At 39.4% G+C, this 20346-nt stretch overlaps 1 protein-coding gene across 3 annotated transcripts in view; it reads left to right on the forward strand.

The window, feature by feature from the left end:
• The window catches only part of cacna2d3a (calcium channel, voltage-dependent, alpha 2/delta subunit 3a), a 238455-nt gene that overhangs the window by 75751 nt on the left and 142358 nt on the right, over positions 1-20346 (forward strand). For all 3 annotated transcript variants that reach the window (XM_046871522.1, XM_046871523.1, XM_046871525.1), the window contains exon 5: positions 10246-10408. In XM_046871522.1, coding sequence (XP_046727478.1) covers positions 10246-10408 — 163 coding nt within the window. The remainder of the gene's footprint in view (positions 1-10245; positions 10409-20346) is intronic.

Genomic DNA, 20346 nt, shown 5'->3' on the forward strand with positions numbered 1-20346 from the left:
CATGCTTCTGGTTCTGAAGCACTTTCTCCAAGACCGAGGGACCGCCATATGCTGGTCTGTATGGACACCACATAAGTGGTCTCTTATATCAACCATCAGGGGGGTCTGTGATCTTGCCCCCTATACAGGCTGGCATGGCAGATCCTCCTCTTGACCAAGGGAAGAATGCTCTAGTTAAGGGCAGCTTACATTCCTGGGTACCTAAATCAGGGAGCAGATGCCCTCTTGAGGCAAGGTATGGAGGCTCCACCCCGAGGTGGTGGAGCAAATATGGCAGAGGTTTTATGGCTGTGATCTGTTTGCGACTTAAGAGACATTGCACTGTCTCATCTGCTTTTCCCTTACTCATCCAGGCCCTCTAGGGATGGACACTATGGTACAGACATGGCTGAGATATCACCTGTATGCCTTTCCCCCATTGTGCTACTCCCGGGAGTTCTGGAGAGAGATTCCTGGGATGGAGTCCGTCTTCTCCTGGTGGCCCCTCGGTAGTAAAGAACATCCTTTAATCCAGCTCACACTACAAGGAGGTTGTATGCCACTAAATGGTGCCTGTTCTCTGCGTAGTGCAAGCAGTCAACTGCCCAGTTGGTTTAGGGCTGGAGTTTCAGCAGGAGCAGTTTACTTCAGGGTTGTCTCCTTCTACTCTGAAAGGTTATGTGCCTGCTATCATGGCTTATTGTGTTCTGATGGCTGAGCAGTCACTGGTAAACACTTCGTTCACAGGAAGGTTGGAGCATCAGTGTGAGGAAGATTCGTAGTGTGTGTGACTGCCAGTCTTCAAAATATGAGTCACTGATCATTTCTATTGTAACTGAATACAATAATTTATTGTGTTGTACAGTGGAACCCACTTATCTCGACCTCGGTTAACTCGACAACCCTATTAAGTCGACGGTTTTGAAGTGGAACTGCCAAATTCTCACTTTGTCTTAGCATTTTTCATCGATTATACCGAACCCTCAAATCTCGAGCACAAGGGGGGAAAAATTTGCCATTTAACGTCGGTTATCTCGGTGCAGCCACAGAAGAACTCGTGAAAGTGGCGGAAAAATCAAACCTTACAGATGCTACAGGTGTTGTATTGTATACTGGTGAATCTCTGCTGTTAGTTAGTGCACATATGCCTTTTGTTGTTAAATGTTATGCGATGAACGGGAGGCGAAAGTAGAAGCGCGGCGCTGAACAGCACACGGGAGAACGTGGCAGCAAAAGCATAGAATGAACAACGGCAGGTTTTGGGGAAATCCGCGATGCGCATTGGGAAGAAAAGCACAGCCGTTGAGAGAGTGCCGGTGGGAAGGCACGTACCGGTATACGCATGAGCGATAACAACGACCGCCGTGAACCAACATATACCAACAATAACGGACGGTGAGAGTGTGGAAGTTTAAATAGGAGCTGGTGATGAGTGCTAAACGAGCACCATATGTGCGCGATTAAAGCCGGGCGCTTCAGAGAAAGCGGCCGAGAAAGCACCTGACACGCCGAAGGGGGCGCAGAAGGGGGCGTGGCAGGTGGATTCCTGACAGATAAACATGTACTGTATGTATTTTTATAGCATGCCTTAATCAAACAAATCGTGGCAACGCTGTTGTGTAAAAAACCCTCCAAAAACACGTGCATGCACATTCTCATTTATTAACGCACATCATGCCGCCATTTTGATTTTCGTTTATCTCGATCTTTGGTTATCTCGATGCTTTTTGGCAACCCCCTAGGACATCGACATAACCGGGTTCCACTGTATTTTTGAAAACATAATGAACATTTGTATTTAATATTTTGAACATATTTTTGTACCTCTCATAATCATTTGAAGGAAAGGCTAATGTTCTTACTGTCAGACATACAGTATCTCACATTTCAGAATTTGTTCTGCTTCAGAATAAGATGCCCTTCTTTCAGAAACTGGGCTGAATGGCAGTTTTCCAACATATTAATTACCACAAACACACCACCAAGATGACAACTGCCTTGTCGAGGAAGCTGAAGGTGAAGGTGATGGAGTGTCCAAGTATGTCTCCAGACCTGAATCCTATTGAGCACCTGACCATTGTCATGGGAAAGGTGGAGAAGCGCCATGTGTCTAACATCCACCCGGGATGTCATTATATGCGTGCAGCTCTGGTGAATTCCATACCCAGGAGGATTAAGGCAGTGCTAGATAACAATGGTGCTGACACAAAATATTGATACTTTGGACACAGTTTTGACATGTTCACTTAAGGTGTACTCCCTTTTGTTGCCAGCTATTTTAACAATAATGGCTGCATGTTGAGTTTTTTCAATGGATAGTAAATCTGCACGTCTTTACACTGACCACTCTAAAATATATCCTTTATATTTCTATAGTATTGTGCCTTGGGAAGATATGCTAAAATGGTTGCTAAAATGTGGTAAAATGTACTCACTTTTGTGAAATACTGTATGTGAATTCAGGATTAATCCATGTTTTTTTGTGAGAATAAATGGTCCTGAGGGGAAACACGTCATTTCATGTAAAAACGGACACACTTTATGAATTCCAGCACTGCATTATGCTTTAAGCAGTGGTTTCTGTTTGAGTATCTGTTCAAATGCAGTAAAACACGTATGTGTAAATTGTACTTCGATTGCTGTTTAAATGTTTTTTAGCCTAAATACTTTTTATTACTTACTATTTTACTTTACAAGTGAAATACAAACCCCAAAAGAGCAGTAGAGTAAATATTCCTCTTCCATGGTCAATAACTATATTTCACTTGCACCTTCTTAAACCTGCTGCAGATGTGTTACAGATGTAGTAGCATTATGGGCTGAAAAATACCACAGCAAAAGGAGATTGTATTTAGTGTGAGAAACTCGTGATGTGAATGAAGCCTAAATACAGGGGGGAAATGAGTATTAAAAATGTCAGCATTTTTTTTTTATTTTTATTAAACACAGTTCCAAAGCAGGATTTCACTGCTGGTTATTTATTTTTATAGAATGTTATTCTTTCAGAATAAAAGGGGGCAATGGTAGGTACAATTTCAAATCAATTATTTAGTTAGTATTAGACATTTATTAGACATATATTTAGTTAGAGACAAACCTAACAATCCATAAAAACGGATATATATTATAGAATGAACAAAAATGTATTTAACACATTAAGGAAAAGCAGTACACCAAAGCAAGGCAGCAAATAATTTCACTAAATAATTCTAGCAACTACTTGTGCAAATTGAATCAGCTTGGTTAATGGTTGTTGAGAGGTTAGAAAATGGCTTATCCACCTTGAATGCAAGTATACAAACATCTTATTGAAAGAAAATGCAAAAAGCACTCTCAAAACCTTCTCAACAAAGTGATAACAATGGCCCTGGGTACCGACAGATTTTTCTTCTCCTAAATGTTCCTGTAAGCACCACTGTGGCCATTATCTGCAAATGGAAGAACCATTGCTGCATCAACCGGCTACGCAAAAGAGGTTCTCATGAGATTTCTGTTCAGGGAGCAGATGGTTAGTAAGAAGAGTAGCCCAAGAGCCAAGTACCACATGTAAAGAGCTCCAGAAAGACTTAGAGGCTTGAGGTATAGTTGTTACAATATGCAGTCCACTTCACTTCCATGGCCTCAATGAATGATAATGCAGCATTTGATCTAAATCGCTGCATTGGAACTGTTTAAAAAAAGTTGACATGTTAACATTTTTTTATTTATTTTGATTTAGATGTACAGTATACAGGTAAGGCCACAATAGTAAAAGTCTTAAAACCAATCACTGAAAAGGTGCATATGCTGTGGATATTAAATCATGCTATAAGCTGCACTCGCACAACCAAATTCTGCTAAATTGTTTGAGCAGTTTTAATGTTTGTATTTAAACACGATAATATTCTTCTTACAGCTTTTTTTCCAGACCAGGACAACTGCTTCATGCTTGACTTCTAAATGCCAGATTTAAGCAGCTCCTTTAGCAGCGCCTCATCAATAGCTGTGAACAAAGCGGACATATCCACATTATTTAGTATTTATCAAGAGTCTTTTCAACTAAATGTCAGCTGTGGAGAGGTTGTGTTGTTGTGTACCTGCAAAGCTAGCAGAGTCGATCAGATACGTTTACAATGCCTGCTGAGCAACGCAGGGGTAAAAAGACGTGCGCTGATGCTGTTCAATGTGTTTGACCTTTTGCTCAGAGGTTTATGTCAGACTTTCAGCTGCGCCATACGAATTGAAATTACAGACAAGGAACTGACACAATCTTATCCTGTCTCCCTCATTTATTGATTTGTTTATTCCTGCAGAAACAGTTGCACACTTTTGCATACATCAGTGATTGGGAATAAATATTAAACCTTTTGTCTATTATAAGAGTTGGGTTGCTCATGAAGGCAAACAAATGCTTCTTTTTGAACATACCATTCCATAATTAGAACCCATTTATAATATCCACTCTTCTGGAAAGATGTTCCACTAGATTTTGTGGAGATTTGTGCTCATTCAGCCACAAGGGCATTCATAAGGTAAGGTACTGATGTAGGTTGAGGATGCCTGGGGTGAAGCTTCACAAAAGTGCTCAATAGTGTTAATATCAGAGCATTACAGCAGGCCACTCAAGACCTTTCACTCCAGCTCATGTCAGGGATATCTTAATGGAGCTTGTTTTATGCACAGGTGCGTTGTCATGCTGAAATAAGTTTGGGTTTCCTAGTTCAAGTGAAGAGAAAATGTAATGTTACCATGTCCAAAGACATCCTATAGAAAACGTATTTGTCCCACTACTTTTGTCCATATTGTGTGTTTAATTCTAATATACAAACATTTGTAATTTTTTTTATATTATATAATCCAGCTCCTAGCCCAATCATGATAACATCTCCAGGTTACGTATGTAACCATGGTTCCCTGAGGAAGCGAGACGACATGACAATAACGCTTTGGGAACGATCCGGCATTGTCCACGCTATAGCTTTAGCTTTACCTGGTCGGGACCTGGAAAGGAGGAGGACAGAATGCCTGGAGCATAACACGTCGTGGGACGACCGATGGCACCTTGGGAACGTACCCTTCTCTAGGGTACCGGAAGTCACTGATCATGCCTGGAGTGAACTCTAGGAATGAGAGGGACCACACAGTGGACCTGAAGATTTTCTACTCTCTTAAGAGGGGAACTGGCCAGGAGGAACACAGTCTTGGCTGTGAGAAGCCTCCAGGATGCTTCAGTCAATGGTTCAAAGAGAGGCTTAAATAGAGCCTCCAACACAACGGCCAAGTCCCATGCAGGCACTCTAGGTCATGCCGGAGGCCTTAGCCTCCATGTATCATGAAGAAAACACGTCACCAGTGGGTTTCTACCCAGTGATGGCCCACCAGGGGTGCATGAAATGCCGAAATGGCGGACGCTTAGACTTTAAAGGTGGAAGGAGTCAACCATTTGGCGAACTGTTCTTGAAGGAATTCCAGCACTTAACCAACCGGGTAGTTAACTGGATCCAGTTGGTGCCGATCGCACTATGCCATGAACAGACACCATTTAGTGGCGTACGACCTCCTTGTGGAGGCAGCTCTGGAGTGGAGGATGGTCTCTAACATGTTTGCTTTTATTTTTTTGGACATTTACCACTTACCATAAAGACAAACACACACAGAGCGCTCCTTGAACAAACAGAAGCTAGCGCCGGCTTCACTCCATGTGCTTTTTAAAGCTTCCTGGTTGTGACATCACCTCGCCGGTGACACTGTGATTTCTATTGGACTGATTACACATGTAATTCAGAGCATGGACAACGCGGAAGCGTTCCCAAAGCATTGTTGATACAGCTCGAGGGAACTGAAAATCACGAGGTCCCAAAACATCACAGGTGTTAGGAAAGATAAACTATTTATACCCAGACAGTTATAAATATGGTGCTCATGTTTAGAACTGTTTTTCTGGGAGGTCCCTATTTATATTTAAGGGATAACAATTTATATTGTAAAATGTCTTTATTCATTTTAATAGGAACACCAGTTTAAGGGCACAGCACACATAAGTTCACAATTATAACATGAAATTACACACCTGAGTGTCATCACCATAAAACAGACCAGTTTTTTACTTTTTTTCCCAGAAGAGCAGACACCATATATTATCGTCGGCATTGTTTTTAGAGTGGCATTTCAGTCAGAAAATTCATAAGATCATAACCGCACTGACAACACAGTGAATGTTTGCAAGTATGAATTCCAGTTATGAATGGCTCTAAGAGCAGCTGGAAGAGCTAGGCCTGGCTCAGCACTATTGATTTGTTGTGCATCGCACAGTAAGCATTTTTAAGGTGATAATAAGCTTTAAATAATTCGTTGGAGTCTCCATGGGCGAGAAAACAAGTGGATCAGGGGCGTGGTACAAAATAGAGACAGACAGAACCAGAGCGATCTATATAGGGAACGTTGAAGGGGATAGATTAGAGGTTAAAAGGGTAATAGAACAGAGAAAGACAGTAAAAACATTGATTCATAAGATAAGAGAAATAAAAGTCTTTTAGACCTTGGGATAAATTATTTTTATTTGGAAGGCACGTTAATATTTATATCTGCATATAAGTTGTTTTTTTTTCCTGGTTCTGATGTACCAGGACATTACAGTGCTGCAGCAGACACAGTGTCACATCAGAGTGTATACTTTGTGAAAGTGTTGTCTGCACCATCAAATTATGTACCATATTTGGAAAAGGCTATTGAGTTCTGTTCAATGCTTTAAGATCACCTGCATGGCCTTGATTTCAACTGATGGCTTTGCTTGAATTCCTCCTCAATGAATGGAGAGATTTAGCATCCAAGCAGACCAGCAAACTCCTGGAAAACAGAGTGTCTAGTACACAAATGTAGTGACCCTCCCAATTTGTCAAGAACCATTGCATAGCATCTCTTTAGAAGCTCATTACAACAATTGTATAAGGGGCAAGGCATTGGTACCCTCTTTAATTCTTCAGATTTTAGTGTGGGAGATTGCTGGAGTCACTAAAGACCTATCCTTGAAACCTATGCCTCATAGTAAAGTGAAACATGTGCCTGCATGCATCAAAATAACTATTCATTCTGCCTCATATTCTTGGATCTCCTCTCTCTGAGTTTTACATTTACATTTTTTGTGAGTGTCATTAAATGCAGATGAGCTGCTCTGAGTACATGCTTTGCAAAAACAATCAGCATTACAGAAGGTTTTGTGAAACTGAATAGAAATTTTCTGTTTCTGGTTTGGAAAACATTTACATACAATCTGCTTTAAAGAAATTGGTAGATGAGTCATGTTTATTGTACTGGAACCAAGTTTAGTGTTTAGGGGAAGCTCAAGGTTGTCTTGAAGCTCCTTTACAATGTACCTGTGTATGCTGGCCGTTCTGTGATAAAGAGGTAATGATGAACACCAGTCAATTAACATAGATTAATTACACTGATATTTGAGTTGTAATTGATGACTTGGTTGGTTAACTTGTAGGCCATGATGGTGATTGGAGGGAAGGTGGAAGAATGAAGAAAGGGACAGTTGTTCAGGGTGTGAGTGGTATGTAGGATTCATGTTGGTTTTCAAGGTTAATATAAAAGAGGCTACTGGAGTGCAGTGTAACAGTGTAAATCAATTATTAAAAACTAGAAATGATAGTGGACAACAACTAAAATGTATTTAAGTAGATTTTTCTCTATCTGTACTTTATCAGAGTAACTTAACATTTTAATCTGTAATATTTTACTTTGCGCTACTACGTAAATAAAAACAAAAAACAAAAAAAAAAACATGCCGTTCCGTGCTACTTTAAAGTGAATACGTAAACCGAGTTAAACGAGATCCTATTGCGAAACCACAAGCAGAACCCCACAGTCCTTCTGAGAGTATGTGTGGAGTAAGGGTTCTCTCACTGTGTGTTTGTAACTATAGAAAACACTATTTTTTTCCACCAGTCATATTTAAATAGCTATTTGTACTTACATATGGATTAATTCAGAAATTTAATATATTGTTGTGCTCTCATCTGACATTATGACATTACATACACCACAAGTAAAATAATACAATGAATAAACTTCTCTGAGACATATGCCTACCATATGTCTCTCTTTATGCAGTATTTAGCCATATTGACTTCTTTTTCTTCTTTTTTTTTCGGCTTCTCCCGTTAGAGGTCCCCACAATGTATCATCAGTCTTTATACCCTGATGTCCTCTACATCTGCCTCTTTTACACCAACAACCTGCATGTCTTCCCTCACCACGTCAATGAACCTGCTTCTTGGCCTTCCTCTTTTCCTCTTTCCTGGTGGCTCCATCCTTAGCATTTTCCTACCAATATACCCCATGTCCCTCCTCCGCACATGTCCAAACCATCTCAATCTCGCCTCCCTCACCTTGTCTCCAAAAAACGTCCTACATGCGCTGTCCCTCTAACAAACTCATTTCTAATTTTGTCCATCCTTGTCACTCCCAACGAAAACCTTAACATCTTCAGCTCTGCTACCTCCAGCTCTACCTCCTGTCTTTACTCCTTTTCTCCTTTTCTCCTTCTTTAGTGTCCAATTTCTTATAAAGCTCCTCATATGCCTGTTCCTTGGCTTTCGCCACATCCCTCTTTACCTGCTGCAGCATCTCCTTGTACTCCTGCCTACTTTTCTCATCACTCTGTTGATCCCAATTCTGTTTTGCCAACCTCTTTATCCTTATGCTGTCCTGCACTTCCTCATTCTACCACCATGTCTCTTTGTCTTCCTTTCCATTTCCAGATGTCTCACCAAGTACCTTTCTAGCTGTCTTCTTTATCACTTCTGCAGTAGGTGCCCAATCACACAGCACCTCTTTACCACCACCCAACCCCTCACTACTTCCCTGAATCTCACACTACAGTCTTTCTCCTTCAGTTTCCACCATCTTATTCTTCTTTCAGTCCTCACTTTCTTCCTCTTCTTCTTCAACTTCCAAACCATCCTACAGACCACCATCCGATGCTGTCTAGCTACACTCTCCCCTGCCAACACCTTGCAGTCTCCAATCTCCTTCAGGTTGGATCTCCTACATAGAACATAGTCCACCTGTGTGCACCTTCCTCCAGTCTTATACGATTATGATCTTCCTTATTCTTAAAATACTTATTCACCGCTGCCATTTCCATCCTTTTAGCAAAATCTACCACCATCTGCCCTTTCATATTCCTCTCCTTAAGACCATACCTACCCATCACCTACTCATCACCTCTGTTCCCCATTTACCTACATGCCCATTAAAGTCTGCCCCAATCACCAATCTCTCATTCCTAGGTACACCATCTACCACTTCATCTGATTCACTCCATAATTTGTGATATTGAGCCATATTGTATTGTCTGTACTGTTGTAGAATGATCTGTTAACATAAGCAATGTTCCAGTATTTCATTTTTTCACACTACACACACTCCGTCGAGGATTAGGATTAACTTTAGAGCCACTGTCTGACAATTTATTATAACCACAATGTTTTACAATGCAAAACAGATGTTCTTCTTGAGTAGTTTAATATACTACTTGCTAATCTTTCTACTGCTATATAAACAAAAGTATATGGATCCCTTACCGTTCAAACATCCAATTCCACATTTCCTTATTTGCTGTTATAATAACCTCCACTCTTCTGGGAAGACGTTTCACTACATTTTTAGGTGTGCTTGAAGAAACTTATTGTGCTTATTCTGCCACAAGGGTTCAAGTTCAAGTTCAAATTTTATTTGTCACATACACATACATACAAAGTACAACATGCAGTAAAATGCTTTATAAAGCTGTCCAACATTTAAGGATGAAGAAGGAATAGAAAGGATAAAAAATTAAGTGGATAAAAAAAAGGTATAAACTTTACAAAATATATGTATATTTTCTAAAATGTATTTGTCCTCTGTCAGCTTGTAAAAATAGAAAGGCTGCTGAATTTATTCAATATTAAGTATAGTCATTACTTGAATGCTGTACTTATAGCAGTAATGCAGAATTTCTTTCGGATTTAATTGCCATTCAATTGTGATTTGATGACCTTTTGGTAGAAGGCTAAAAAATGTACAGGAGTTATGCAGCTTATGCCTTGTTAAAACATTATAAATCAATGATTTTTGACTCTTCCAAGATTTTACACCCGCTGCCAGACATTATTATTGCACAATTATTGAGTCTGTAAATGTCTTTGGAATTCTTGGTGCCTCAAAAATGCTAGAGTATGAAGTATACATGGAATGAATTGTGTGTTTCTTACCCATCTCCTATCTTTTTTTTTTTTTCAGTATGAGTATTTCAATGCTGTGCTCATCAATGAGGTGGACGAGGAAGGCAATAATGTTGAGCTTGGTGGAGAGTTCATCCTGCAGCCCAATGAACATTTTAACAACTTGTCTGTTAACCTCAGCCTCAGTGTGGTGCAGGTACCTACCAACATGTACAACAAAGGTATGTTTTCTTGTTAATGAAAAAAGTTGCTGTAATGTGCAGAATACAAATATTTACTAGTAACCTATATAGAATAGTATATAATTTTATTTTATTATTTGTTTTAGCCACGCTTAAGTTTGGAAGACAAAGAGTGAAACAATTATATTTTTAGTAAAATTATGTTCTGCCTAGGACATATCCTAAAATAGCTATTTTAAGCAAAGAAATGTACTATACACTAAACAGCACTATACAGCACTATAGAGACCTGCCATTCAACATTTTGAGGTAGGAGATGTGTACATCTTGGCAGCTCCCCAATGCATCACAACAAAATTAAAATGGCACATGAAAATTAAAATAAATAAAAAACAAAATTGTATCGCTATATGCATTGTAAGATCAGAGAATTTTCAAAAAACAAAGAAAAGTCACACCATTAAAACTTGGGGACTACCTGTGTGTGTTTGTGTGTGTGTGTGTGTGTGTGTGTGTGTGTTTATACAGTGTGTGTGTATATATATATATATATATATATATATATATATATATATATATATATATATATATATATATATAAATAAAAAATATATAAATATTTGGGTGTTTGGATCAGCAATTTCATTGTGATCTATCAAATAACTAAAGGACACAGTAATATTTCAGTAGTGAAATGAGGTTTATTGGATTAACAGAACATGTGCAATATGCATCAAAACCTAATTAGACAGGTGCATAAATTTGGGCATCCTTGTCATTTTTTTTTATTTGAATACCTGTAACTACTTAGCACTGATTAATTGGAACACACAATTGGTTTGGTGAGCTCATTAAGCCTTGGACTTCATGGACAGGTGCATCCTATCATGAGAAAAGGTATTTGAGGTGGCCAATTGCAAGCTGTTGTTCTCTTTGACTCTCCTCTGAAGAGTGGCAACATGGGGGTTTTAAAACAAGTCGCAAATGACCTAAAAAACAAAGATTGTTCAACAGTATGGTTTAGGGTAAGGCTAAGATATAAGCTGTCAGTGTCCACTGTAAGGAACATAGTGAGAAAATGGAAGACCACAGGCACAGTTTTTGTTAAGGCCAAAAGTGGCAGGCCACATAAAATATTGGAGAGGCGAAGGATGGTCAGAACAGTCAATAGCAGCCTACAAACCACCTTCAAAGACCTACAACATCAACTTGCTGCAGATGGTGTCACTGTGCATCAATTCAACACACTTTGCACAAGGAGAAGCTGTATGGAAAAGTGATGCGAAAGAAGCCTTTTCTGCACACACGCCACAATCGAAGTCGCTTGAGGTATGCAAACGCACATTTGGACAAGCCAGCTTTATTTTGGAATAAGGTGCTGTGGACTGATGAAACAAAGATTGAGTTATTTGGTCATAACAAAGGGTGCATGGTGGCAAAAGAACACAGCGTTCCAAGAAAAACACTTGCTACCCACAGTAATTTGGGTGAGGGTCCATAATGCTGTGAGGCTGTGGGCCAGTGCCAGTACTGGGAATCTGGTTAAAGTTGAGGGTCGCATGGATTGCGCTCAATATCAGCAGATTCTTGAGAATAATGTTGAGGAATCAGTCAAATTTGAAGTTATGCCGGGGCTGGATATTTCAACAAGACAACGACCCAAAACACTGCTCAAAATCTACTTGGGCATTTATGCAGAGGAACAAGTACAATGTTCTGGAATGGCCATCCCAGTCCCCATACCTGAATGTCATTGAACATCTGTGGGGTGATTTGAAGCGGGCTGTCCATGCTCGGCAACCATCAAACCTAACTGAATTGGAGACGTTTTGTAAGAAAGAATTGTCCAAAATACATTCATCCACAATCCAGACCCTGATTACAGGCTATAGGAAGCGACTAGAGGCTGTTATTTCTGCTAAAGAAGGCTCTACTAAATATTGATGTGATTTTTCTGTTGGGGTGCCCAAATGTATGCACCTGTCCAATTTGGTTTTAATGCATATTGCGCATTTTCTGTTAATCCAATAAACCTTATTTCACTACTAAAATATTACTGTGTCCTTTAGTTATTTGATAGATCAAAATGAAATTGCTAATCCAAACACCCAAATATTTATAAATGAAAATCATGGACATTGTCAGCATTACTAAACATTTGCATACGACTGTATTTACTGAACGCATAAATGCAATTTTTAATCACTAAACATTAGATTTACTGATGCGTCAATTCTCAATTCAAGAACCAGAAAAATGTATATTTGGCATTTATTTGGCATTTAAAACCATCCGTGTGAAAACATTTAAAACACAATAATTACTTTAAAACATTTACAAAAATATTTTGTCTTCATGCACTATGTTGAAAATTTACAAATAGTAAACATACACTTGCAGAAAGCATCCATATTTGTCCATGCCCATGTTGATTACACTATTCAAAACTTAAAAAGTATTAATTTATGGTACATCTACAACAGATAAAAATGTGCGATTAAGTTGCAATTAATCATGATTTAACTAATGACAATCAGGCGATTAATCACAATTAAATATTTTAATTGATTGACAGCCCATATATATATATATATATATATATATATATATATATATATATATATATATATATATATATATATACAGTACAGACCAAAAGTTTGGACACACCTTTTCATTCAAAGAGTTTTCTTTATATTAATGACTATGAAAATTGTAGATTCACACTGAAGGCATCAAAACTATGAATTAACACATGTGGAATTATATATGGAATTATATACATAACAAAAAAGTGTGAAACAACTGAAAAATGTCATATTGTAGGTTCTTCAAAGTAGCCACATTTTGCTTTGATTACTGCTTTGCACACTCTTGGCATTCTCTTGATGAGCTTCAAGAGGTAGTCACCTGAAATGGTCTTCCAACAGTCTTGAAGGAGTTCCCAGAGAGATGCTTGGCACTTGTTGGCCCTTTTGCCTTCACTCTGCGGTCCAGCTCACCACTAAACCATCTCGATTGGGTTCAGGTCCGGTGACTGTGGAGGCCAGGTCATCTGGCGCAGCACCCCATCACTCTCCTCATAGTCATGAAAATAAAGAAAACTCTTTGAATGAGAAGGTGTGTCCAAACTTTTGGTCTGTACTGTATATATATATATATATATATATATATATATATATATATATATATATATATATATATATATAAAACCTCCTATTAAATTCCCATTAAGTTCAATTTTGCTTCAAGCTTATTTCATTCAAATTAAATAGACGTCAAGCTGTTTATAAAACATGTACAGAAATGCAACGTTAATTTCAATTAAATCAATGAAATCACATTACCAGATTTTTTTTTTTCTGAACTAATGCATAATCAATGCTCTTCATGTCGATTTTACAAATAAAGCAATGTCCTTAATCACAACAGAGTAAATATTATTTCTGGTGCAGATCCTGCATGTTTGTGTGTGTGTGTGTGTGTGTGTGTGTGTGTGTGTGTGTGTGTGTGTGTGTGTGTGTGTGTGTGTGTGTGTGTGTGAGAGAGAGAGAGAGAGAGAGAGAGAGAGAGAGAGAGAGACCCAAAAAGCACACATGTTCTGATCTTAGCAAAGAATAGTTCATAACTGCAATGCCAAAAAAAGTGATGAATAATAGAATAAATCCATAATAGCACAAAGAGTGCTGTCAAAAAAGATTAATTGCCTCTACAATCTTATTCAGGGAGAGATCAATTGCACTCACTCACTAACACACAACACACAACACCCACAGACACATACACACACACACACACACACACACACACACACACACACACACACACACACACATATATATACCTATACAGGTATGGCTTGTTTATCAGGACATTTTCCCCTAATAAGTACCATCCTGGTTTACGGGGATCCTCCTTTTCCTTTATCATAGAAATGAATAATATTAAACTGCTTTTTGTTGCATGGGGTAAAAATCTGACTAGTCAAAATTCAGTTCTAGTGAAACAGTCTGGAAATATGAAGACTTGACATTTTTTAGTTCACTACTAACATGGCCAGTGCCTTCCTCTACCATAGACCAGGGTATGTTCCCAAGGTACCCTTAGTCATCCCACATCGCTGACCTTTGATAAGTTGAAGGAAAATGTCTCCAGGTTACGTATGTAGTGTATTTATATTAAGTTTGTAATCTTGTGTACCAGTGTAGATTTATTCAGATTTATAGAGACTCAAAGCACTTTTGTACGTCGCTCCGGATAAGCGCGTCTGCTAAATGCCTCAAATGTAAATGAACCATGGTTCCCCGAGGGAATGAGATGTTGCGTCTCCATCAGGCAGCATAGCAGCATATGAGGTACACAATTTTAGGACGCCGCCAAAATGTACACATCTCCCATCTTGTGAGATGCCTCACTCTTGCCAGCAGTCACCAGAGTTTAGCTGTCTCAGTTTTAGAGTGCATTATTTTATTTTTTGCCTTTTTGATGTTTTAAACCCAAATTTAAGCTATTGTCTCTCTTCTTTTTTTCGCTGTTGCCAAACACTGAAACCGAGTCCAGCTCCACCCTCCACTCAATATATATATACTGTAAAGATACATTACAGTACTGTACATCGCGCTGTTTTACTCAATTATATACTGGAATTTGTTAAATTATTAACTACTACTATTATATACTACTACATACTGATCACCATTCTTTAAGATGCCTGGGTAGGCTAGGCCATGTCTTGGCCTATGATATTTTTCAGTCATCGGAACGTACATCTCCGTGTATGGCTTTACCGCTCCTTGCAAATTAAAGCAAGTACACATATGTTTTGGTGCTCAGTTTAATCTTTGACCTTCCTGGCCTTCTTTTAACTTTCAGTGGTCCACTTTTGCTTTCTATAACCTCCTGATAATGTTCATAGTTGCCTTTGTTTCCTAACCTCAAGTCTCAAGTAACCTTTTTCTGTCCTGGGAGTATATAAGGGAGCAAGAATGCAGTAGCAATTTCTTTCACACTGTCTTTCAGTATGCATTTCAAAGTGACGGGCAATTTTAGACTGAGGTTTCTTGCACACATTACAGTCATTTCTGTGGGTGGAAAAAGTTTTTTTGGCAGGTTTCTTGGAGTTCTACCACATTGTCAATCGCTGACTGTTTATCAGAAGACTCTGTTGGTCTCTTCTTTAAACTGTAGATTGTCTCAATTTTGTGTGTGGCACTATCAAGATTGTGTGGTCCTGCAAGATTGGAACTACATGGTGGCACTGTAATGTGGAAAAAACATTAAGATTTAAAAAGTTTTACAGTACAAAAAATAAAAAAATTTAAATTTATAAATAAATCCACATGCATACATGTTAAATTATTTACATTTTATATTTAAAAGGTGGAAATTAACATTAATTTCTTTGTAACCGCCTTTAAATAGTCTTACAGGGCATTTGAAATTGGAAATTGGAGTAATTGAATGCTATTGTTATAAAACACTTTTATTATGATGCATAGCATTACTACAATAAATCACAATGAATGTGAAAATCTTTTGTTTATTCTTTAAAGCTTTTCCCCTAAAGAATAGCCCCTTTAGATTTAGATATTATACAGCAAACAAAGTGCAAACCCCTCACCACTAGCTGAGGAAAGAACACGTTTTAACAACTAACAACCTCATAGGGTGACACACCGTCCTTTCATTTCCTGTCAGTGTCACGCCCATCCCCTGACAGACAAGTAATGAAAATAAATGAACAGAGAGGGGTATATTTTACTCAAAGTGTTAGTTGTCACAATAACCTGTTCAGATCCAGGTAAAACAGTCTAGTGTGATGCTCAACCCTTTACATCTAATATTGTCAATGTCAGGAAAGATGAAATTCTCTTTCCCCGCTGCAGAACTATTCACACTGCATTCGGTCACAGCTAAATTGAGAAAAAAAATCCAGATTTTTTTCTGAAAGTCAAATTTTTTAAGAATTTATTTGCAAATTATGGTGGAAAATAAGTATTTGGTCAATAACAAAAGTTCATCTCAATAGTTTGTTATATACCCCTTGTTGGCAATGACAGAGATCAAACGTTTTCTGTAAGTCTCCACAAGGTTTTTACAAACTGTTGCTGGTAGTTTGGCCCATTTCTCCATGCAGATCTCCTCTAAAACAGTGATATTTTGGGGTCACTGGGCAACACGGATTTTTAACTCCCTCCAAAGATTTGTTGAGATCTGGAGACTGGCTAGGCCACTCCAGGACCTTGAAATGTTTCTTACGAAGCCACTCCTTCGTTGCCCGGGCGGTGTGTTTGGGTTCATCTTCAAGCCCTTGCTGATAGAAGAAGGTTTTCACTTAAAATCTCATGATACATGGCCCCATTCATTATTTCCTTTACACGGATCAGTCATCCTGGTCCCTTTGCAGAAAAACAGCCCCAAAGCATGATGTTTCCACCGCCATGCTTTACAGTAGGTATGGTGTTCTTTGGATGCAACTCAGCATTCTTTGTTCTCCAAACACGACAAGTTGATTTTTTACCAAAAAGTTATATTTTGGTTTCATCTGACCATATAACATTCTCACAATCTTCTTCTGGATCATCCAAATGCTCTCTAGCAAACTTCAGATGGGCCCAGACATGTACTGGCTTAAGCAGAAGAAGTCCCTGGCGGCGTAGTGTGTTACACAATGGATTCCCAGCCCGAGGAATCAGTTGATCCCGTGAGTGAGCTCACCGAGGCTCTCCGAGAGGCTTTCATGTCGGCCGCCTCCAGCTGGGCTTCACCACCGCTCGCCAGCTCGATGGCTCTTCCGGCCTTTTTTTTCCGGAAACGCGGCCGAATGTTGCGGCTTCCTGCTTCAAATTTCTCTCTATATCGAAATGCAACCCCAACGATTTCCCTCTGAACAAGCCAGGGTCACGTTTTTGATCACACTGCTCACCGGAAGAACTCCCAGGCGTTCCTTAACCATCTCCAGCTGCGCCGTGAGAGGGGGACTCTGGAGCTAGCTGTGCAAACCATCCAGGGACGCCCGCTGGGGAGGGGCTGGATCAAGTACTGCTCACCACCCATCACACTCCAGATCGGGGTGCTGCATCAGGAGGAAATACGGTTCTTAGTGCTGGAGAACTCTACTGCAGATGTTATCCTAGGACGTCCCTGGCTCACTAAACACTCCCCCAAGTGTTTCTGGGACCCGTGCGATATCCTCGCGTGGATCATCAGCTCATCAGCTCAGCTCACCTCATCAGCTCACCCACTATATTAGCACACACTTCTAAGCACTCCCCGTCCGTTCTACCCTTTAGTCTGGTGAACATCTCAGGACCTCAATTGATTACCTATTCTATGGATTTATCTCTCTGTGGGTTTACCATGTGGATTTGTTACTCTGTGAACTACCCTGTGGATTTATCTCATAAACTACTCTTGGTTAGTGTTTGTCTATGTTCTCGTGTTTACTGCTGGTTTGGTTTTGCTGCATTCCTGTATTTCATTAAAGCACCTCCGTTCTGTCGAACTTCGGCTTCCGCTTGTTCTTCCAGCCTAACAACTACAAAATACAATCTGATGAAATATGTTTTCCACTATCCTTGGAAGTGGTCAAAAATAGACAAGCTCAAAACATTTAAGATCATGTTTACACCTTGCATTTAGCACCATACTCTTATATATATTTACATAATTTTTGTATTCAGATTTTGTCACAGCCACCAATATCTCCTAACATAACCCAGTAAATATGAGAAAGAGAGGTACAACAATAAGGGAAAAATGTTTGCCAAGTAGCCAGCATAACTAATTCTAGCATATACTCCAATAACGTCTCCAGGTTACTCATGTAACCATGGTTCCCTGAGGAAACGAGACAGATATCACAAATGCCTCTGAAAGCCTCCGCATTGTCCATGCTCTAAGTCATGTGTAAACTCAGTCCAGTGGAAAGCATGGCATCAAAAAAGCTTAAAAGCACATGGAGTGAAACCTGCGCTACCTTCTGTAAAGAGAAGGAAGATGGCATAGGCTATAAGAACATTAGTAACATCCAAAAACCGAGTTACAGTGCAGTGGCCATGGTCAAACAGTGGTTCCACATGACAGGTTCCACTAGAAACAGGCCTCGCAAGGGTTGATCAAAGAAGTTGAGTCGTCATGCTGTGTGTCAGGTTCAGAAGCCGGCTTAAAATAACAGATGCATCAGTGGTGCCAGCATTGCTTAACAGGTTGCAGAAGTGGAAGGTCCACTTGTCAGTGCTCAGACCATGCACTGCGCACTGCAACAAGTCTGTTTGCATGGCCGTCATTCCAGAGGGAAACCTCTTCTAAAGGTGGCTTACAAGAAAACCTGCAAACAGTTTGCTGAAGTCAAGTTTATTTCTATTGCGTTTTTCACAACGGACATTGTCTTAAAGCAGCTTTACAGAATTTAAGAGTTAAGGTGTACAATGTGTATTTATCCCTGATAAGCAAGCCTGTGGCAAGGAATAATTTCCTTAGATGTTATGAGGAAGAAACCTTGAGAGGAACCAGACTCAAAAGGTAAACTTATCCTCATTTAGGTGATAAAGAGTTATTATAGTCTTTAAGCAATACAGCACACTGGAGAGTAAGAACTAACATGAGCACCAAAATATAAGATTATAAGTAATGTTCTTTCCACAGTCTTATACATTCATTTGAAATTATGAAACCAGGAGCTTCTAAGCAACTCATAAAAGCTCAACAATCACAATCATCATAGATCCAACACCAGCTCCTCTATGCCAGAGCCTTTAAACACTCAAAGAGGTCCAATGTGCAAAATTCAAATGAGGTGGAATCCAAATGGTGCTGGTATGCCTCTAGATGGTTCAGGATGTTTGTGGGGTCAGCATCTACTTCTTTAAAGGTCCTTAATTTTAATGAGATGGGACGTGACTTGAGCTGGCGCAACCTCAGAATGCCTTGGGATGGGTAAAGAGAGACAAGCAGTGGAAAGGAATTCTAAAATTCAGAAGTAGAACACATTTTGAAGTAGAACACAATGCCCTCCCCTCAGAAACTGGCAGTTTTCCAACATGAAAATGACCCCAAACACAGAGCCAAGATGATAACTGCCTTTGAGGAAGCTGAAGGTAAAGGTGATGGAGTGGGCAAATATATCTCAAGACCTGAACCATACTGAGCACCTGTGGGGCATCCTCAAGCCGAAGGTGGAGAAGCGCCATACGTCTAACATCCAGCAGCTCTGTGACGTGAAAAAGGATCCCAGGAACAACCTGTACAGTTATGGTGAATTCCATGCCCAGGAGGATTAAGGCAGTGCTAGATAACAATGGTGCTCACACAAAATATTTACACTTTGGACACAGTTTTGACATGTTCACTTAGGGTGTACTGTAATTTCCGGACTATTAAGCACACCCAAATATAAGCCGCACTACATTTTACAAAGATATTTATTTTGAACATAAATAAGTCTATAAGCCGCAGGTGCCTCCATTGAAACTAATGAACTCTACACAGGCTTTAACAAAAGACAGTGTCTGTTACATGGCTTGTATCTAAACAGTAGCCGACTAAGAAAAAAGTAATTGTTCACGGTCTTCCTCCTTCCTTTTACAACAATTTCTTTCGGGAGTTTATCTTATGGCATCGTCGTGCTTTTAAAAATCACAATCGGTGAATCTTTCCTCCCGATGCCGTGCAGCTCAGAACACAGGTAAAGTGCGTTTTTTTCATGCCCGGTTGTTTTCAGCGTGACTAATGATTTGCATTTTCTGTAGACAGTCTGAGTGAGCGGCAGGTCAAAACATCAGAGGAACATTATCCATATTTATGATGTGGTGCAGCTGATTCAGTGGGAGCTCATCTGATTTAATATAAAGAGTTTCATTGGTTCACCTGAACTCGTTCGGCAATTTCATTGGTCTAATGTTATGGGGCTCAGTTTTTTGCTTGAAGCTTGTGAAACCGGGAAAAACCCAGGAAAAATCCATATATTAGCAGCTTTG

The sequence above is a fragment of the Silurus meridionalis genome, chromosome 17 (assembly GCF_014805685.1).
Source record: "Silurus meridionalis isolate SWU-2019-XX chromosome 17, ASM1480568v1, whole genome shotgun sequence".
Classification (NCBI taxonomy): domain Eukaryota; kingdom Metazoa; phylum Chordata; class Actinopteri; order Siluriformes; family Siluridae; genus Silurus; species Silurus meridionalis.